At 33.6% G+C, this 16,708-nt stretch overlaps 2 protein-coding genes across 3 annotated transcripts in view; one reads left to right on the forward strand and one right to left on the reverse strand.

Moving 5' to 3' along the window:
- The first annotated feature begins 2,065 nt into the window (after nucleotides 1-2,065).
- Nucleotides 2,066-6,667, forward strand: LOC106123090 (Germ cell nuclear acidic peptidase). Its single transcript, XM_013319225.1, has 8 exons — nucleotides 2,066-2,247; nucleotides 2,319-2,449; nucleotides 2,726-2,836; nucleotides 3,313-3,994; nucleotides 4,504-4,681; nucleotides 5,044-5,235; nucleotides 5,676-5,783; nucleotides 6,276-6,667. Exons 1-8 carry the CDS (start codon nucleotides 2,211-2,213, stop codon nucleotides 6,544-6,546), a joined length of 1,710 nt encoding a protein of 569 aa, XP_013174679.1. The 5' UTR covers nucleotides 2,066-2,210; the 3' UTR covers nucleotides 6,547-6,667.
- A 3,163-nt stretch (nucleotides 6,668-9,830) lies between these two features.
- LOC106123138 (uncharacterized) overlaps nucleotides 9,831-16,708 on the reverse strand; it is a 209,065-nt gene continuing 202,187 nt past the window's right edge. For both annotated transcript variants that reach the window (XM_013319308.1, XM_013319309.1), the window contains 4 exons: nucleotides 13,812-13,957; nucleotides 13,428-13,528; nucleotides 13,066-13,170; nucleotides 9,831-12,773 (listed from right to left, as the gene is read on the reverse strand). In XM_013319308.1, the coding sequence (XP_013174762.1) occupies nucleotides 10,257-12,773; nucleotides 13,066-13,170; nucleotides 13,428-13,528; nucleotides 13,812-13,957 (2,869 nt within the window). In that variant the 3' untranslated portion in view covers nucleotides 9,831-10,256. The remainder of the gene's footprint in view (nucleotides 12,774-13,065; nucleotides 13,171-13,427; nucleotides 13,529-13,811; nucleotides 13,958-16,708) is intronic.

Consider the following 16,708-nt stretch of genomic DNA (forward strand, 5'->3'; position numbering starts at 1 on the left):
CTACACACCACAAACACTGACGTCAAACTGCCTAATCTCTTTCAAATTTGGAAGACACGGACATTCGATTTTTTGAAAAAACAGCTGAGACCAATACTAAAAGACCTCCGACGCCCTTCGCAATGCTCTGAAATACACACGAATAGAGGAGACAGCCGAATAACAATAGGTCTTTTATAACTGGCCAATTAACTTTCGCAGCTTGCCGCAATAAAATTTCAAATTCAACCTTGTTGAAAACGAAATTAAAGTGAAATATTTTACTGTATAATTTCACAATATCATTAAAAGCGAGTGCTCAATCGCGTTTGTCGTGTTTTATTTTTGTAAAAATGGACGCCATTTTCTAGTTGACAGACGCGCGAGTTTTCCCGCGCATGCGCTATATTAACTTTTTAAGGGCAAGGGTGAATAGTGAAATCGGACATAAATAAACGAGTCCGCACAAAGGTAAATCTATTTTTAGATACGCAAACAAATTGCCTGTCGATATCTAGTTATCTTTAAATTGCTATGGGCACCATTTATTATTCTCAAATACAATAGTTGCTTCACACGGATATTTTTCTAATGCAATTTGCAAATTATCTAAGATTTATTTTCATTAAATATTTGAACGGTCCGGAAAATAAAACAGATACCACTCAGTATCTTATCTTTCATTGAGAAATTGATATGTCATTGTAATGTTAGGCTGAAGGGTTTTCATAGAGAGCCAAGGACTTCACAGAAAATTATGAAGTGCTGTAATCTACGGAGAGTCTATAATCGCAAGAACTCTGTCTTGTTGATAAAAACGCGTTTACTTTCCTTGACTAATAATTAACTTAATCTTGCATTGGTTTTTTTTTCATAATACTCATATATAAACATTCAGTGACCTACATTCGTCTTGCATCATAATGAGTTGATTATTTATAAAACTTGAAAAAAAAATAAAAAAAAAGCAAACGTCAAAATACCCAGAAAAATACGATGTTGCTGTTATTTAAAAAGCCACTTTCCATTCTAGTGTTTGGAAACAAAAGTCTTGTAAGATGCTTTTATTCTTAAGCAATATTGTCGTGAAGGGTTTTTATAGCAAGAAGTAGTAGGTTTTAGTTCACTTATCAAAAATACTTAAACGAATATCAAAGAATTTTCGTCGAAGATTATTTAATTGTTCCTTTTAGGTTTATAAATGTCCAAAATGTATGTCTGAACATTTTCTTTAAATTGATTCTGTGGTTTTCAGTTAAAATACAAGAAACAAGCTAATTATATAAAATTGTTTTTTTATTAACTAGTTAGATGGATAGCATAATTGATTTATTAATGCTTATAAATATCCGAGTTTCTAGAAATCTGTTGAAGTTGTCTTGTGCAAAAAGAATAAAATCTTTAATTTTATTTCTGTCATATTGTCATATGATCGGTTGACGTAAATAGAACAACTAAATTATTATTTTTATTTTACACTTTTAACTTATGTTTTACATGAATTGTTACTTTTTATTTCTTTTATTTACGATTTGTTTACCTTCATAATGTTACGCTCATAATGTGGATAAAGGTACATAGCTAAGAGCTAATAGTTTTATCTCTCAGGATATTCAGGCCTTTTTCCCATAGGTAGAATGCCTTTTTTCTTAATTCTATTATATTTTAAGCAAAAGAGCAGATTAAAATTATATGTAATGCTTAGTTTCTTTGGTCATTATTAGTAGAGAATTCGAGGGCATATAATATTTACCCTTGTAGACTAAAAAACTGAAAAAATCATCAATTTTTTTTTGCAAAACGAACATAATGTGAAATCGGTACCGCCATCTGTTGACGCTAATCAATTAACATTATCAGAATTTCAAGCAATTGTTTAAGTGGTAATCATAATTCTGACTGTGGTTTAAATATGATTTCCTTCTTTATTTTAGGGTTGATCCCTTTTGGAAATATCTTTACTACTTTTCATCCGGAGAATCCAAAACATGAAAATATGAATGACAAGAACACACTGCAAAAAATTTTTAGTTATGGCTACATTTTGAGTTAGCAAATCGCTCATTGGTCGATAACATTTGACAACAATTGTCATTACAGTGTCAGTTGTCAAACTTGTAAAAATAAAAGTCGTGTAACGGATTTCATATGTTTAAAAATTTATCGATATAAATTCCAATAGAAATATCTAATAATTTTGCAACTGAAACGAAAAACAACTTTAACATTTCATGATGGACACCAAAACGCAAAGTAATGGTAAAAATCGTAAGTAGTTTTAACTTATTTAAAATAAACTCACCCACGTAATCGTCATAACTTTAACAACAAATTTTCAGGTTTTCTAAAGTTATCATTGAAGAAAAATAATGCAAACTATATGAACGCTGCCAGGAAACTAAACCGAAGCTCAGATATTATCATTCTTGACGAATCATTTGATAGGTTACAAATGGATTTCAAAAATAATGTAAGTCTACCATTATTTCTTAGTCTCTAAATCTAAACAATATAAATGTATAGCTATGGCCATCCTTTAAAAGTTTAAGTAGAGGGTATTTTTTATCACAATAGCCTGAAGAGAGACATTTTGAAGATATTGATTCAACATTACTACCAACTATGCAAAATTAAGTACATATATTAACTAACAATACAAAATAAATTAATTCAAAATTGAAATAGAAAAGAAAATTTCACCACAAAGCCAAAATTTAAAAAATCAATATTTTTATTTATTTTCTAGATATCACCAAAGAAGAAATATTCTCCGATTTTTATAAATGACTCTTGTGATCTGTTTGATGAAGAACTACCTAAAATAGAGCTAAAGACTGAACCAAGCAAGACAGGAAATGTAAGTATTATCTGAGGCTGTACTTGTTTTTTTTTTACAACCAATAAGTTGTAGATGCATTGTATACTTTAAAGTTCGGATGTATGAATCAAAGTTTGTTAGAATGTATCACCAGAATGGCTGCATAGATTCAGCGAACATTGGCATATGTGTAGAATATAGCCTGGAAGACCCACAGGCTACTAATTAAGTATCTTTATAATGTAGGGGTTGTGGGCGTCAGCTAGTATTTATATATTTCCAAGCTTCAGAACTTATTTACTCCGCTGGCGCATCAACCCAAAGTGGGTCTTGGCCTCCAACACAAGAGATCGCCAAAGTCGCCTGTCTTGCGCCTTTTCCTGCCAGTCCATTGCTTGTAGCTCCCACAGATCCAGCTCTATGGCGTCTCGCCAGCAGTACCAGGGCCGACCGATGGGTCGGCAGCTAGTTGGGGTCGCGAGATCAGAACTTATCTAATACATATTTTATTATAGATTTTAAATTCAACACAAGAAGAAATGTCAACACCATTGAAAGAATCAAGACCTAGTTTTGATGGTTGGTCACCAGGACAGAATATTGTATGTGCTACTCCAAAACAAGAAACAGTACCATCAACTCCGAAAGATATTGCTAATGAGTCTTTAGAAGAGTGTTCTATAAAAAAAATTCAACAATCACAAAAGAAATTACTTGATGATTTATATGGTGATGCATGGAAAAGCATTCCATCACTTCTCAAGACGTTAAAAAAAGAAAAACACAATATCATACCAAAAAAACTATTTGATGATGATGCTGATAATATCATAAGTGAAAAAGCAAGTACTCGTAAGGAATTAAAACAAAATAAGTTACTATATTTAACAGATTCCGAGAAAAAGGTTAACAAAGAATTAAATAATACAGATAAGAAAGGTAAAAAGAAATTGTACACAGAAGTTATTCCGAGTACACCGGAACCTAAAGCAAAGAAAAAAGAAAAAAATGTAAATTCTACTACAAAAAAATTAAAAGGTTTATCAGTGACGGAATTAGTGCAAGTGATGAATATGGATGTTGACAATTTGACGAAGAAAGTTGAAAATATAAGTGTAACTAAGAAAGTTGAAAATGTCTGTACACCGTCAAAAGAATTGACAGTTAATAGACTAAGTTTCCTTGCATCTTTAGCAGGTAGGGCTTTTGGGTATATTTTTGTATACATGTTAGTACTACTAGATATATAAAAAAACTTAATTAGTGTAGCCTATGTGTTCTTTCAGACTATATTCTATATGTATGCCAAATTAAATTGAGATCCTTTCAGCCGTTCTAGAGATATCTTCAAACACCTATCCATCCATCCACATCACATCCATTCGCAATTAAAATATTATTAAGTTAAATAAAAAGCAGCTTTTCATGGCGTAAATTTGAAAAAAAAAATTTCAACCATATTGGTAAAGCCGTTCTTTAGTTATAAATAGTGTAACTAACACGACTTTCTTTTATATTTTAGATTTGTAATGTAAACTCACAATATTAGTTTAATTTTTGTTCCCTTAAAAGTTTTTTTTTTTACATTTATTATAACATTTTTGTTAGTTCCGAGCAAGCAAAGTCCCGGCTAACTGCTAATCAAATCTAAATCCATTCCTGATATTTCCATAATTTTTTGTCTATAATAAATTGTTTTTTTCCAGACAATGTGCCATCATGGAGATGTCATCCGGAAGCTATACAATATCGGGACAATTACAAGACATTACGTGAACAACTCACTCGGAGACTATTTCTTGACTTCAATAAAATCGTATTTGACAATGTTTTGGACGCTGATCTACCAATCATATGGGATACTAAGCTTAGGAGTACTGCGGGGTAAGATGGAATGTTTCTTTTCTATAAAATTTACACAAACTAATTTTTTTTTTATTAAGTATTACAATAATGTTTTAACAGTTTGTCTAATTGTTTTTCGAGGAGAGTAATGTTGGCAGTGGTAGCAAACTAATGGCACTAAACTTAATGGATCATTTTTTTCTAAGAAAAAGCGATTGAATTTGATGGTACGCCTATGACTTTATTAAAAATTTAAAAAAAATCCTATGTTGATACGTAAACGTTCGCCATCTCTGATTTAGTGTTTTAGTAACGGTTTTGGTGTTTTCATTTTTACAAAAATCATTCAAGTATCCTAACAAATAAAGGTTTTCAGTTGATTTTTGAATTGTCACTTCCAGTACAACAACAAACAGACTATTGAAGACTGCACGAGGTGATCGTATCCGCACATCCAGCGTCAAGTTGTCCATCAAAGTGGTGGACAGTCCGCAGCGGCTGCGAGACACGTTGGTGCACGAGCTGTGCCACGCTGCCACATGGCTCATTGATGGGGAACTGCGAGCTGGTCATGGACCACTCTGGAAGAAATGGTCAGATTTTTTTACCTCTACAACTCCGCCATGAATTAAAAGCGTTATCACTATTTTAGATTAACATTAAATTAATAAAATATTGTTTAGTTTAGCTTTAGTTTAAAACTAGCCGTCGCCCGTGACTCCGTCCGCGTGTAATTAAAATAAATAAATAATTAGTAGCTTATGTGTTCTTCCAGACTATGTTTCATATGTGTGCCAAATTTCATCAAGATCATTTGTGACGTTCTGGAGATGCCTTCAAACAAACTTCCATCTAAATATTCGCATTTATAATATTAGTAAGATTAACGTTTTTAAGAATTTAAAATTCAACCGATAGATGGCGCTATTTCAACTATTAAAACTGCAATCAGTGGAGTTGTTTGTTTTTTTTTTAAAGTTTAGGTTATTAATTTTTTTTATCTTTTATTGTCTTTTATATTTATACTTTTCAGGGCGACGCGAGCTTTGAAGGTGTTACCCGAGCTGGGAGAGATATCGCGCTGTCACGATATGGAGATATACTTTAAGTATTGTTATAAATGTACTAAATGTGGATACAGGTACGTGATACATCGTGTGTATGAAAGTTTGTATGATAATGATCCTATTTGATGGTAACTAGACTAGAAGAAACATAGGAATGATATATTAGTTTGATATATTAAATCTTATTAAGGTTTCTGATCAGTCTGCAGACGGAGTAGTAATGTATTAATAATACCGTTGATAAATTCGAATATTTTGCCTAGAATTGCTAAGTGTCTCGGAATTAGTTTATTTACCCCATAGTAGGGAATATCCATTCCCATGAGTTTTTAAGGTTACACTCCATCGATCCGTATTTATTCTAGACTAGCTATGGCCCGCGACTCCGTCCGCGAGGAATTAAAAAAACTTAATAAGTAGCTTATATGTTCTACATTAGTGCCAAATTTCTACAAGATCCGGCAAGATGCAGCGGTTCCGGAGATACCATCAAACAATCATCCATCCATCTAAACATTCGCATTTATAATATTAGTAAGATTATGTAACAATTTTCTAACTTTCAGCATAAAACGTCACTCGAAATCAATTGACGTGACGAAGAAATGTTGCGGTTACTGTCACGGTGCTTTTGAGATTATTGTCAATAGAAAAAACAAAGATGGCGTAGTCGTTTCAACTCCTGCAAGAAAAGCTGGTCCTAACGGCTTCGCTTTATATGTTAAAGAAAATTACGGGACTTTAAAAGATGGAACAAAATCACATGCAGAAGTTATGAAATTATTAGGTGAACAATTCTCAGCAAAGAAAAAGAATAACGAAGATTTTGATATTTGACAGTAAATTAGGGTATTTGAAATAGTTATTGACCTGTGATTTTGCAGATTTAACCCAATTGGGGCAGGTACCCTTGGAAGTACCACAAATTATGAATTGTAGGAACATTTTGATGTCCCGATATATCAAAAATTTCACGGTTTGATGTCGAAAACTGAGGTTTAGTCATTTGATTTGACACGTCCGTAACAAGAGTACTGCACTACCCGACGTGCCAACTCAATTATTAATAAATGACAATAATTATTTATTACTGCAGTATTTAACTGACTTGGAGTTTATTGAAAATTCCATAGTTATATTTTATCTCTGTCTTCTCAAAGATAATATGAGAGATGGCAATATATATTTATGCAACTATTTTGACAATGGAAACCAAACAGTTTAAATTAAAAATTGACTCATAATTTTAATAATTGTTTTCACGTGGCTTTTAATATCATTAATTTATTTTCTTTCTGAGTAATTATATTGTAAAAAGCTAATTTAAGAGGTTTCTTGTTAGTATTGATTTAAATGTTAATTTGAAATAAGGTTACGATTTGATATAAAAAAAGGTTTGTATCTTTGTTATTATGTGTACCTGGTATTTATAATTTTAGTTTTATTTTAAGACGTATTTATATTTTAGGACATTTGTAACTAGTTACAATCTTTTTTTCTGACTGTATTATAAATGTATTTATTTCAAAATATTTTGTAAATAAATGAATTTTACTATAAAATCAAAATTATGTGAAAAGTGCACTAATTTTGCTTATATGGACTCAACAAAAATAATTCTTACATATTTTTTGTTTTCCTGTATCTATATTTTTTTTGCAAAATAGTGCCATCTATTGTCAACCATTAAGATTCTCATTTTAGTTTTATTTTTTATCAACAGATGGCGTAAATCTTTAAAGCATTTGAGAACGTTAGAAAAAGGGTCTAGGAAATTTAAAATATGCAGTTTTAGTAATCTATTTTATATAAAGAATGTTAAATTTTTGATAATCCCCGAAAATACATTTTGTAATGTTTTATATGTGAAAATTTTGAATGTAACCTATTTTGTGTACATTTTGATAATCTGTATGAGATTTGAATTATTTAAGTTTGTAAATGTTTACACTTATTTGTATATATTATGACGATATAAATTTAATATAGATTATATTGTGTGTAATCATTTAATATTTCCACTATGAATTAATAAAAAAAAACCCTTCTACAAAAAAAATGACGAATCCAGTTTGAACTCGTCCATTTTCACAAGGTCAGAAGGATGCGTTTGTCAAGTAAATTTGATTGCAGTATTTAGAGAACTCTCTCTCTAGTTTAATTTTTCAGTTTGTAAATCTGGACACGATAGATTCAAATTACATTTTCATAGTAAATTTTATCAATAAAACAACAAATAAATTTTAATACCTTTTTATTTATACATAGTAAATGTCAGTTTTTGTTAAATGATAAAAGTAGGTACAGTCTTGGAAATATTAAAAAAAAATTAATATACAACAAATGTGGTACGCGTTTACGTTCCTATATACGGGTGTAACTATGTCTCCCGTTATATACACTTAGTGAACTAAAGTAAATTAAATTATAAAAAAAAACGTGGCATTTTATGGTTGAAATCTACCATACTTATATTAATTTTATTTACATAGGAATTATAATTATATGAGCACAGAATTAAATCGCCACTTTTATTAAACAAGTTATTTTGTAAGTTTTATTTGCCAATAATAAATATTCTTTAGTATTTCACCTAAACTATACAATTATTTCTTTTTTTTTTTTACCTATCTATTGTGACGTGCCAACATTTATTGTGAAATACTTACTCTTAGTAAAAGATATATTAAGTTTGTGTAATTTGCATAGAAATCATGAGTTTCCATTGATACAAAACATGTTATTATACATGTTTCGATTTACAATTTTTAACAAAAGTAATTGATAAGTAAATTTTTGTAAGCTTTTATTTAAATTACAATGTATATAAGTTTGTTAGGAATTTTGTTATTTTTATAGAAAAATAGATGTCGCTGGCGTCCCTTTCGCGCGAAATTAAAGAAAAACAATTGGTAGCCTATGTGTTCTTCCAGACTATGTTCTATATGTATACCAAATTTGATTGAGATTCGTTCAGCTGGTTTGAAAAAAAAACTTCATCCATCCATCCATCTATACATTCGCATTTATAATATTAGTAAGATTATCTTAAATTATAGCTTTTACTAAGAGTACATATTTCTATTATATTTATAAAATATGTTTGTCAACATTTTCGTGTAACAGCTACCATCATAATTTTTGTGTGATTGAAAAATTACGTTCTATCATAATATTCTGATATTTCTTAACACAATTACAAAAGCTGTATTTAAATACGGTTCCCATGTAAATTATAATTCATATTTGACATTTGTATAGTTACTTTCAAATATCTTGAAGGCTCAAGGTCAAGCAGTCGAGATATCTGAAAACTACTATACAATCTGATATTTTATGAAATGACAATGGGTCTGTTAATTAAAATTATTTACGTAGGAACCTTATATAACAAAATAAATGAATAATGGCAGGAATAAATACCATGGGATAATTGTGTTGACTAGGCAATGCTTTATAGATTATTTAAATTGTACTGCTTGCATTGTATCGAATGAAAATTAAGATTTTTTATATATAACATAAGATTTTACCTTTATCTTTTTGTAATTTTGTGTGAAATATGTATTTTAATATAATCATTTGATAACAAAATCAATACTTTGATATCAATTACTTTAATTGAGAATAAGAAAATTTATAATAACGTAACAAATAATCACAAAAAATGGATTTCAATAAATAAATGAATTAACTCAAAAATATTAATCTCCCACAATATATTCCTTTCAAAGAATTTAAGTCTGAAGTTAGTTATATAAATACTATTTATGTGTGAGTAAGATGAACATAACAGCGAGAAGTGTGACAGAGAAAGACGTATTTCTCGTCCTTCAATTTTAAATGACCATTTGCTAACTTCAGACTAGTAAACATTTATGATAAATATTGTAGTTATTCATCTGATTGTTAATAAACTGATTTATTAATAAGATTTAAAGAAAATTATATTCAATATCACATTATCATTCTGTATGTTTGTTACGGTACTTATATGTCGATATTAAATCAGCTTACCGTGGGTTTCTGACTTCAAAATCTCTGTACAAAACATATCGTCATCCCTGTTTTTCATCTTTGACACAACAGAGATAACAATATGTTTCAAACGAAGATTTTGGTCTTAGAAACTCAAGGTTAATAATGCGATTATATATATAGATTTAGAAATGTCAACTTCAATTATAAAACTTACAACATGATATAATCTGCAAACTACAAGACCAGTTTACCTTTTTCTATGTTCTCTGTTCAATGGCTCAGTTTTATTTGCATTGGCCATACATTTATCAGAATGATAAACGGGGCAATCTAGTTAACGAAAAATGGCATTTCAGTCAAATGAAATCGCTTAAATAAACAGGGCCTTAGAATAAAAAAAACGCTATGTACAAAAGGCCGTTATAATCGGATCGTATGTTAAACGGATCCCGTATTAAACCTATCTATTAATTTACAATGTCTATACAATGAGATGCACGAATTTCCACGTGAAATGAGTTTTAGAAACTTAGGTCCTCTGTCGCGCTCGACAGGGTGACTGTAAATCAGGTTTGTGAAGGACCATCTTCTAGTGGTCGGAATCGTACGAAGCCGTCCTGAGCAACCAGCATGCTGCCTCCTCCCTCGTTCGGGTTGATTTCGTCTTGCGGTTGAGAGTATGAAGCCTCGTAACTGCAATTCCTTGGCGCCGGTTGAGGCGTGCCTAAAGCACATGGGTATGCCCTGTCGTTGGGATCCTCCGAGAATCCATACAGATCTGTGGATTTAGGTCGATCCGGGAACCCGTTCCCCTTTCCCCTTTTTTGACTCCCGCTAGAATTAACCATAACGGTGGAAGGCGAGTTCCGACGTTGCGAGCTTCTAATTTGTTGGCATGGAGCCTCGTAACTCCTGTTAGGATTAAGGGTCTGTATCCCTGAGGAATGATAGGACGCGTTCTCCGCGTTGTAGTTGCTATACTCATCGGGCATATGTGGTTGATGGTAGTGGTGATTCATTGAAGGGTCGTAGCCCATTGTCATGCAATTCTGAACATTCTTGTTCTTCGCTCTGTGCTTTTTACGAGGATTACTATTCGTTCGGGATGAAACTCTGTCGTATGACATGTGTTTGAAATTATGAGAGCTTCTATTTGATCCACCGTTGTAGTTTTGATTTTTTATGTCTCGAATAAAATCGCTGTTGCTGCCGTATTGGATAACATTGTACTCGTGGTCTAGAGGGTCATCGCCCTGCAGGGACTGTATGGCGGGGTCGCAGTTCGAGTAGTGGTCGTCAGAAGCGGATTCTATGCCGTTGTAACCGGCCATGTTTGGATGATGTTTGATCAAATGGTTGGTCACACCTTGGCCGGAGGCGGCGTTACTGGATTCAGTAGAACTGCTGTGGCCGGCGTTGGCAATGGAACTGTGACCGGAGTAGTTCTCAGTTCCCGAATTATTATCACAGTTCCCTGCCAAAGTGCTCAACTGGAACCTCTGGTGTTCCATGACGTTGGCACCGAAACACTGTTCCGGCATCACGGGGTGATGACCAGCGGTTTCGTAAACCGGTTTCCCAGTTCGTAACGTGTACGTCTTGAGGTTTGTGTTAGTGTTGCAAATAGTCGGATAATCGGATTCGAATTGTTCGTTGCTCGAGCCGGCCGTGCAAGGGAAGAATCCAGATATTTTTTGTCCATCGCCTTTTTCGTGTTGCAGTGAAGCTACGATGCCGATTTTGAGACTTATCACCCACGAAATAAGAGCCACAACACTTATTTCTATGAGTCGCAATGAAAACTGGTAGCCCCACTGCAACCAATCGAACTTCGTCATGCTAACTTGATTGATTCCTATTATCCCATATATTTGCAGGGTCGCCATTAACACGAATAGCAATGCGGTCGCTAGATTTATATGTATCCCTTGATAGAGATTCTGAAATCCATGTATATAATTGTGACTTTTCTTCTGAAGAATGGCTTTTAGCATTTTATATACATATAGATAGCATAAACCCAATATAAGGCATACTATGATAAATATTATCTGACAAGTTAGTCCTAATACCCTTTTTTCGACTCCCTGAGGGGTCCTATATATTGTATTACTATTTTCAAAGATATGCAACGTTACACAAGTTAGGAGGAGTAGTCCGCCGCCGACTATGATGGTTCGCGAGCGGAACAAGAAGGAACAACATTTGTTCCTGTAGTTCGCACTGTTGGTCATAAGGAACAGAATAGTACTAGCGAATGCAATAGTTAAGAATATTTCTGGTACGTGCAATAATATTTCACTGATAAATATCGGTAGAGAATTGTTAATATTATAAGGATCGTAACATAGATAGAATATTCTCATGAGGCATACGAATACTAAAATCAGATGAAGTATTATAAAGTAATACTGAGTGAAGAGATGTGTGAATTTGTTGTAGCATATTATTTTGAATATTGAATAAACTGCTAATATTGTGAACATGACGGTTGCTAAGTAAATGTGGACATTCCAAGCGAACGGCCAAGTCGCGCCGGGGCGTTGTACCGGCCCATTGTTCTTAGAATCCTGTTTCAACACTTTCTTATCAGAATTCACGTTCGCTAGATTGTGATATCTTTCCGTTGACATTTCTGGATCTTTTAATTCGAAGCCAATTGTCGTCGCTGGCATATAATTCTCATTATTTCTACTATCATTCCTATCCTTATTTGTTGAATATTGTAGATTTCTTCTAGTGTTAGTTTCTCCATTTTGGTCTATGATTAACGGTCGATCTATATTCATTTCTGGATCTAGTACAGCTAGAACTGATCCTTCGGTAGATGAATCGCGGTTTGAATCACTGAGGGTTACACTTGTGTCTTTAGTCACAAATACGTCACTTTTGGATGTCTTCTCGGGCTGGTGCTGTGGCTTCGCGGTGACAGTCCGCAGGAGTACATCAGGAATGTCTTCCTTCCTCCCATTAGATCCCGACAATATCCTAGATATGGTTGGGATGTTGAGCGAATTGGGCACAAAGTCTGTGAAGTTCGCCTGATCAGTGCCATGTTTGATGTCGCCGTCTAATTCGTCAGGCTGTAATGAAAAAAATGGAAAATTTAAATCAACAAAAAAGCAAAAACTAGACAGTTCTAACCAGACCACTAGAATTAGACAGTAAACCACTAATTGCCGTAATTTTACTAAGGGTCAATACGGTTCCCACAAGGTCCATCGGCGCAAATTTATAATAAGAAATAAATACTAAGAGACTGATTAAATGATCATTAAACGTCTCTGAATACGGTAGTAAAACCTATAACATTCTAAACGGGATAACGAATCAAAGTTTAAACTTTCGTATTGGTCTATTCAAGCAAATACCGACCTTATGACTGGGGGTGTTAAGTGGCTTTTTCTTCTGTGGCTCGAGGCCGGGCGGAGGCGCGGGCGGTGCGGGGGGAGGCGCCGGAACTTGCGGGGACGAAGTTTCCTGAAAATCACATAAAATATTTGGCTTAGTTCTTAGTTTATATGAATACATTATTATAGAGTTATGGGATCAAAAGAGTTTGGATTAAATAATCATACGATTGTTATTTTGCGAAATTGACCAAAGTTCAACTTTTTAATGTTCAAGCATAGTGGTCATCATGTATTCCTCTTTAACTGTAATGGTTATTGGCACGATTTTAAACTCAAGTGATACGAGAGTAGATGATGGTATCACATGGCTGACAAGAGACTTACCTGTCCAGGCGGTCTGATGGGTATCCTGTCGTGTCCCGGCCCGAGGGAGGGCGGCGGGATGGGTCGCCGATTGAGATAGTTGTTCCCGTCCGTGTTTGTGCCTGCAAATACACATTATTATAAGATAAAGAAAGTAAAAAAACCTAAGGTTGTTCTTGCTACTCCACATGATAGTTTTGGGGTCGGTGTCTGTACAAGAAACCTTTGGAATGCCTGATTTACACAATGGGTCTATCTAAGTTAACTATTAACAAACTCTGACTGCGGGCGTTACTGAACGTTAAATTGATGGATTACGAGCAAATATGTCCACAAATAGGATTCTTTACACAATCAGATCATAAACACTTGACTATATTCCTGTGAAATGCTAGTTTAACTGACCTCGTAGTGTCGGCTTATCGGCGAATGGGTTCCTATACTCCGGCGGCAATGGGGGCGTGAAAAACGCGCGACCGGGCGGCGCGTACGACGGCACCGCCCCGCTTCCGACCCCCGCCAGCAGCGCCGCGCCGTGATGTTGCGGCGGTCTGCAGAAATACAAACAAAGGTTAGTCTTTATTTAAAATAAAACTTTAAAAATCAATCTGTTTCTTACATTTTAAGGTGAAAATTGTAAATTTTATTGAAATACAAATAGGGCAATGGTCTATGATGAAATGGGTTTCAGTTAGAATGTAAGTTACGTAAAACATGTGCGCTTTAATCCTCAGACTTTAATAAAAGTGTCTTTGCAACGTCAAGTTAGAGACGGTCAGCTTGGAATTCTAATATTTGCGGCGAAAATCTGGACACAAACTAAGAAATTTTATTCCTTTACATCCAAATCTTGTCTTTCTTTGCAAAAGTAAATCAATGAGATTGTCCTTCGTCAAATATTTTAGACTCTATTTTTAAATCATTCGAGTTGCAAATCGTGGCAAAATCATCTTTCAAAAGTCACTTTCTTATCTTTAGGATTTCAGTAGCTCTTTTAAAGACGAATCTCTTTCTAAGCAAATAAATGTTTCTACCGAAGTTTTTAGAGCTCACAATTTAACGATCTCCAATCCAGATTTGTTTTTTATTGCCGACATTAATTTTATTACGCGAACCAAAACAAATTAACCGCGTGTTTCCGTTATATTTTAGGATCGAAGTTTAAATATGGAACACCTATTCTGCTTCGAATTACAACGAGGAACCGCGGCCGAAACAAATATACAAAAACATGTATTCATCCCTCTTATTTCCTTTGAAAAAAAAAGAGATGTCGATAAAACGAATAGCGTAATTTGAAAATAGAATGTCCAAAACTTTTTTTTTAAAGAGTTAGCAACAAAGCATAATTGTCTCAGTATTTAGATATAATAGTACAAAAAGTTTCCAAGCCGGATAATTAAAAATGCCCGGCGCCTTCTAAAAGTGGAACAAATCTGCTTGAACTCTCACAAATTCTTTATCGAAGTAGGGCGTCGAGTTAAAGACAGCTTTAAACTTTAAAAAATATTAACCATACAGAAGCAATAGGCACACTTTACCAACAGTCAAGTACTGAACACTGAATAATACTGAAACATAAAGTTCATATTACTAATTTTAAATATAATCATAAAAAATATTATTTTATTAAGAACCATCTATAGAATACCTTATGATATAGTTTGGTGGTAATCTGTGTTTAAATTAGTTGTTCAACATGATAACATTTGTGGTCCTAAGGGATGAATTAATTTATAAATTCGGAAATTTTCGTCAATCTTTACTTTTTGTCGTTTAATGTTTCCAGGTTTTAAAGCTCTAAGTTTATGTAAACACGGTCATTGAGTATAATTATGCGAGGTCCATCTAGACGGTTATTTTTTCCACGAAGCGATTCATTAAAATGCGGTTAACGTCGCGAAAATAAAGCGGGCGTCGAGGCAGCGGGCGTTTTGCCAATTTTTCTGATTTCCATACACGCAGCATAATCTACTAAGATCTGGGATAAGTCGCGGTGACCATTGCCACAGGGGTCATGTTATACTGAACACCATCAGGTCAATGACATGGTTCAACTAGTACGTATATCGCGAAATCTGTGAGAATTTAGAACGGAGACAGAATTTTAAAATTCTGAATACGTCCCTGTACGCTCGGAGCGAGGGGGGTTATTGCAATGTCGTGCGAATTTGCACTTTATTGAAATCGAGCGATATTCGTACGTATGCGGTTTAGCCGGTCGACACACGTGACAATTTATGGGAGAAAATTAACTAGCGTATGTACATATTTTAACATAGGATTGTGAGCTAACAGGCCGCGAGGAATTTAAATTGAAATTTTCATGCGGAATCGAACTGTGGAACGTGGGCTAACGAGCGCTTATGATTATTTATTCTAGTTATTTGATATTAAAACTAAAAGCCATAAGTTCATTATTGCGAAGCATATGAACACACTTGCTGTCGCCGCAACTCGGTTTGCGCAATATAAAAAAAACTTATTTAGTAGCCTACGTGTTCATCCTGTCTGTGTTCTACATCTGTGCCGAATTCCAACGCGATCCATGCAGCCGCTCTGGAGGTACCTTCTAATAAACATCCAACCATTCATCCAAACATTCGCATATATATTAGTAAGATTGTATTATTATTTTAAATTAAAACCACAGTTTAAACCCACAATATTAAATATACAATATTCGAATGTTGATACTTTCATTCCTAACCCATACGTTTTACTACTAAACTATGCCAAAAAGATCACTTAAAAAGTTAAACCTTTACGATAAAAACTTACTGCAAACTTTCCGGTTTAAAGCGTCAGAAATAAAATTAAGGGATGCTAAAACTTCTCTCTAATACTGCTACAGCGTAAAGCGCTTCTTGACTTTATTTAATAAAAATACGCGTTACGCTTTACCTAAACTACATTTTTAATGCAAATTTAATAATTCACGTAACTCTGTACCGCAGCGTCGGAGAAACATTTCGGTTAATTAAAACCATTGGCCTGGAATATTAAAAAAAACCACTCTAGTTTTTATTACACTATGCTAACTGAGTACCCACCAATTACTGTCTGATGACTTTCGAGTAATATTTAAATAACTGAATTATTTTACGTAAGATTTGTACAGTCAAATAATTGAATTTCCTTCCCACTAATCAGATAGGTTTACTGCCACAATAAAGGTGGATTTCTGAGGTCAAAATCTCCGTTTAAAATATATTGTTATCTCTTTTTCATCAAAGATGACAAGGCTAACGGTATTTTTTATACAGAGATTTGGTCCAAAAACCTACTGTAAAAGTTATAAT

The sequence above is a fragment of the Papilio xuthus genome, unplaced genomic scaffold (genome assembly GCF_000836235.2).
Source record: "Papilio xuthus unplaced genomic scaffold, Pxut_1.1 DF826159.1, whole genome shotgun sequence".
In the NCBI taxonomy this organism is placed as follows: Eukaryota; Metazoa; Arthropoda; class Insecta; order Lepidoptera; family Papilionidae; genus Papilio; species Papilio xuthus.

Bases quoted from the DNA above. Each gene is read 5' to 3' on its own strand.
- LOC106123090 (XM_013319225.1), top strand. From the start codon at position 2,211: ATGATGGACACCAAAACGCAAAGTAATGGTAAAAATC. The intron at 2,450-2,725 runs GTAAGTCTACCA...TTTATTTTCTAG, and splicing joins AAATGGATTTCAAAAATAAT to ATATCACCAAAGAAGAAATA. The intron at 3,995-4,503 runs GTAGGGCTTTTG...GTTTTTTTCCAG, and splicing joins TTTCCTTGCATCTTTAGCAG to ACAATGTGCCATCATGGAGA.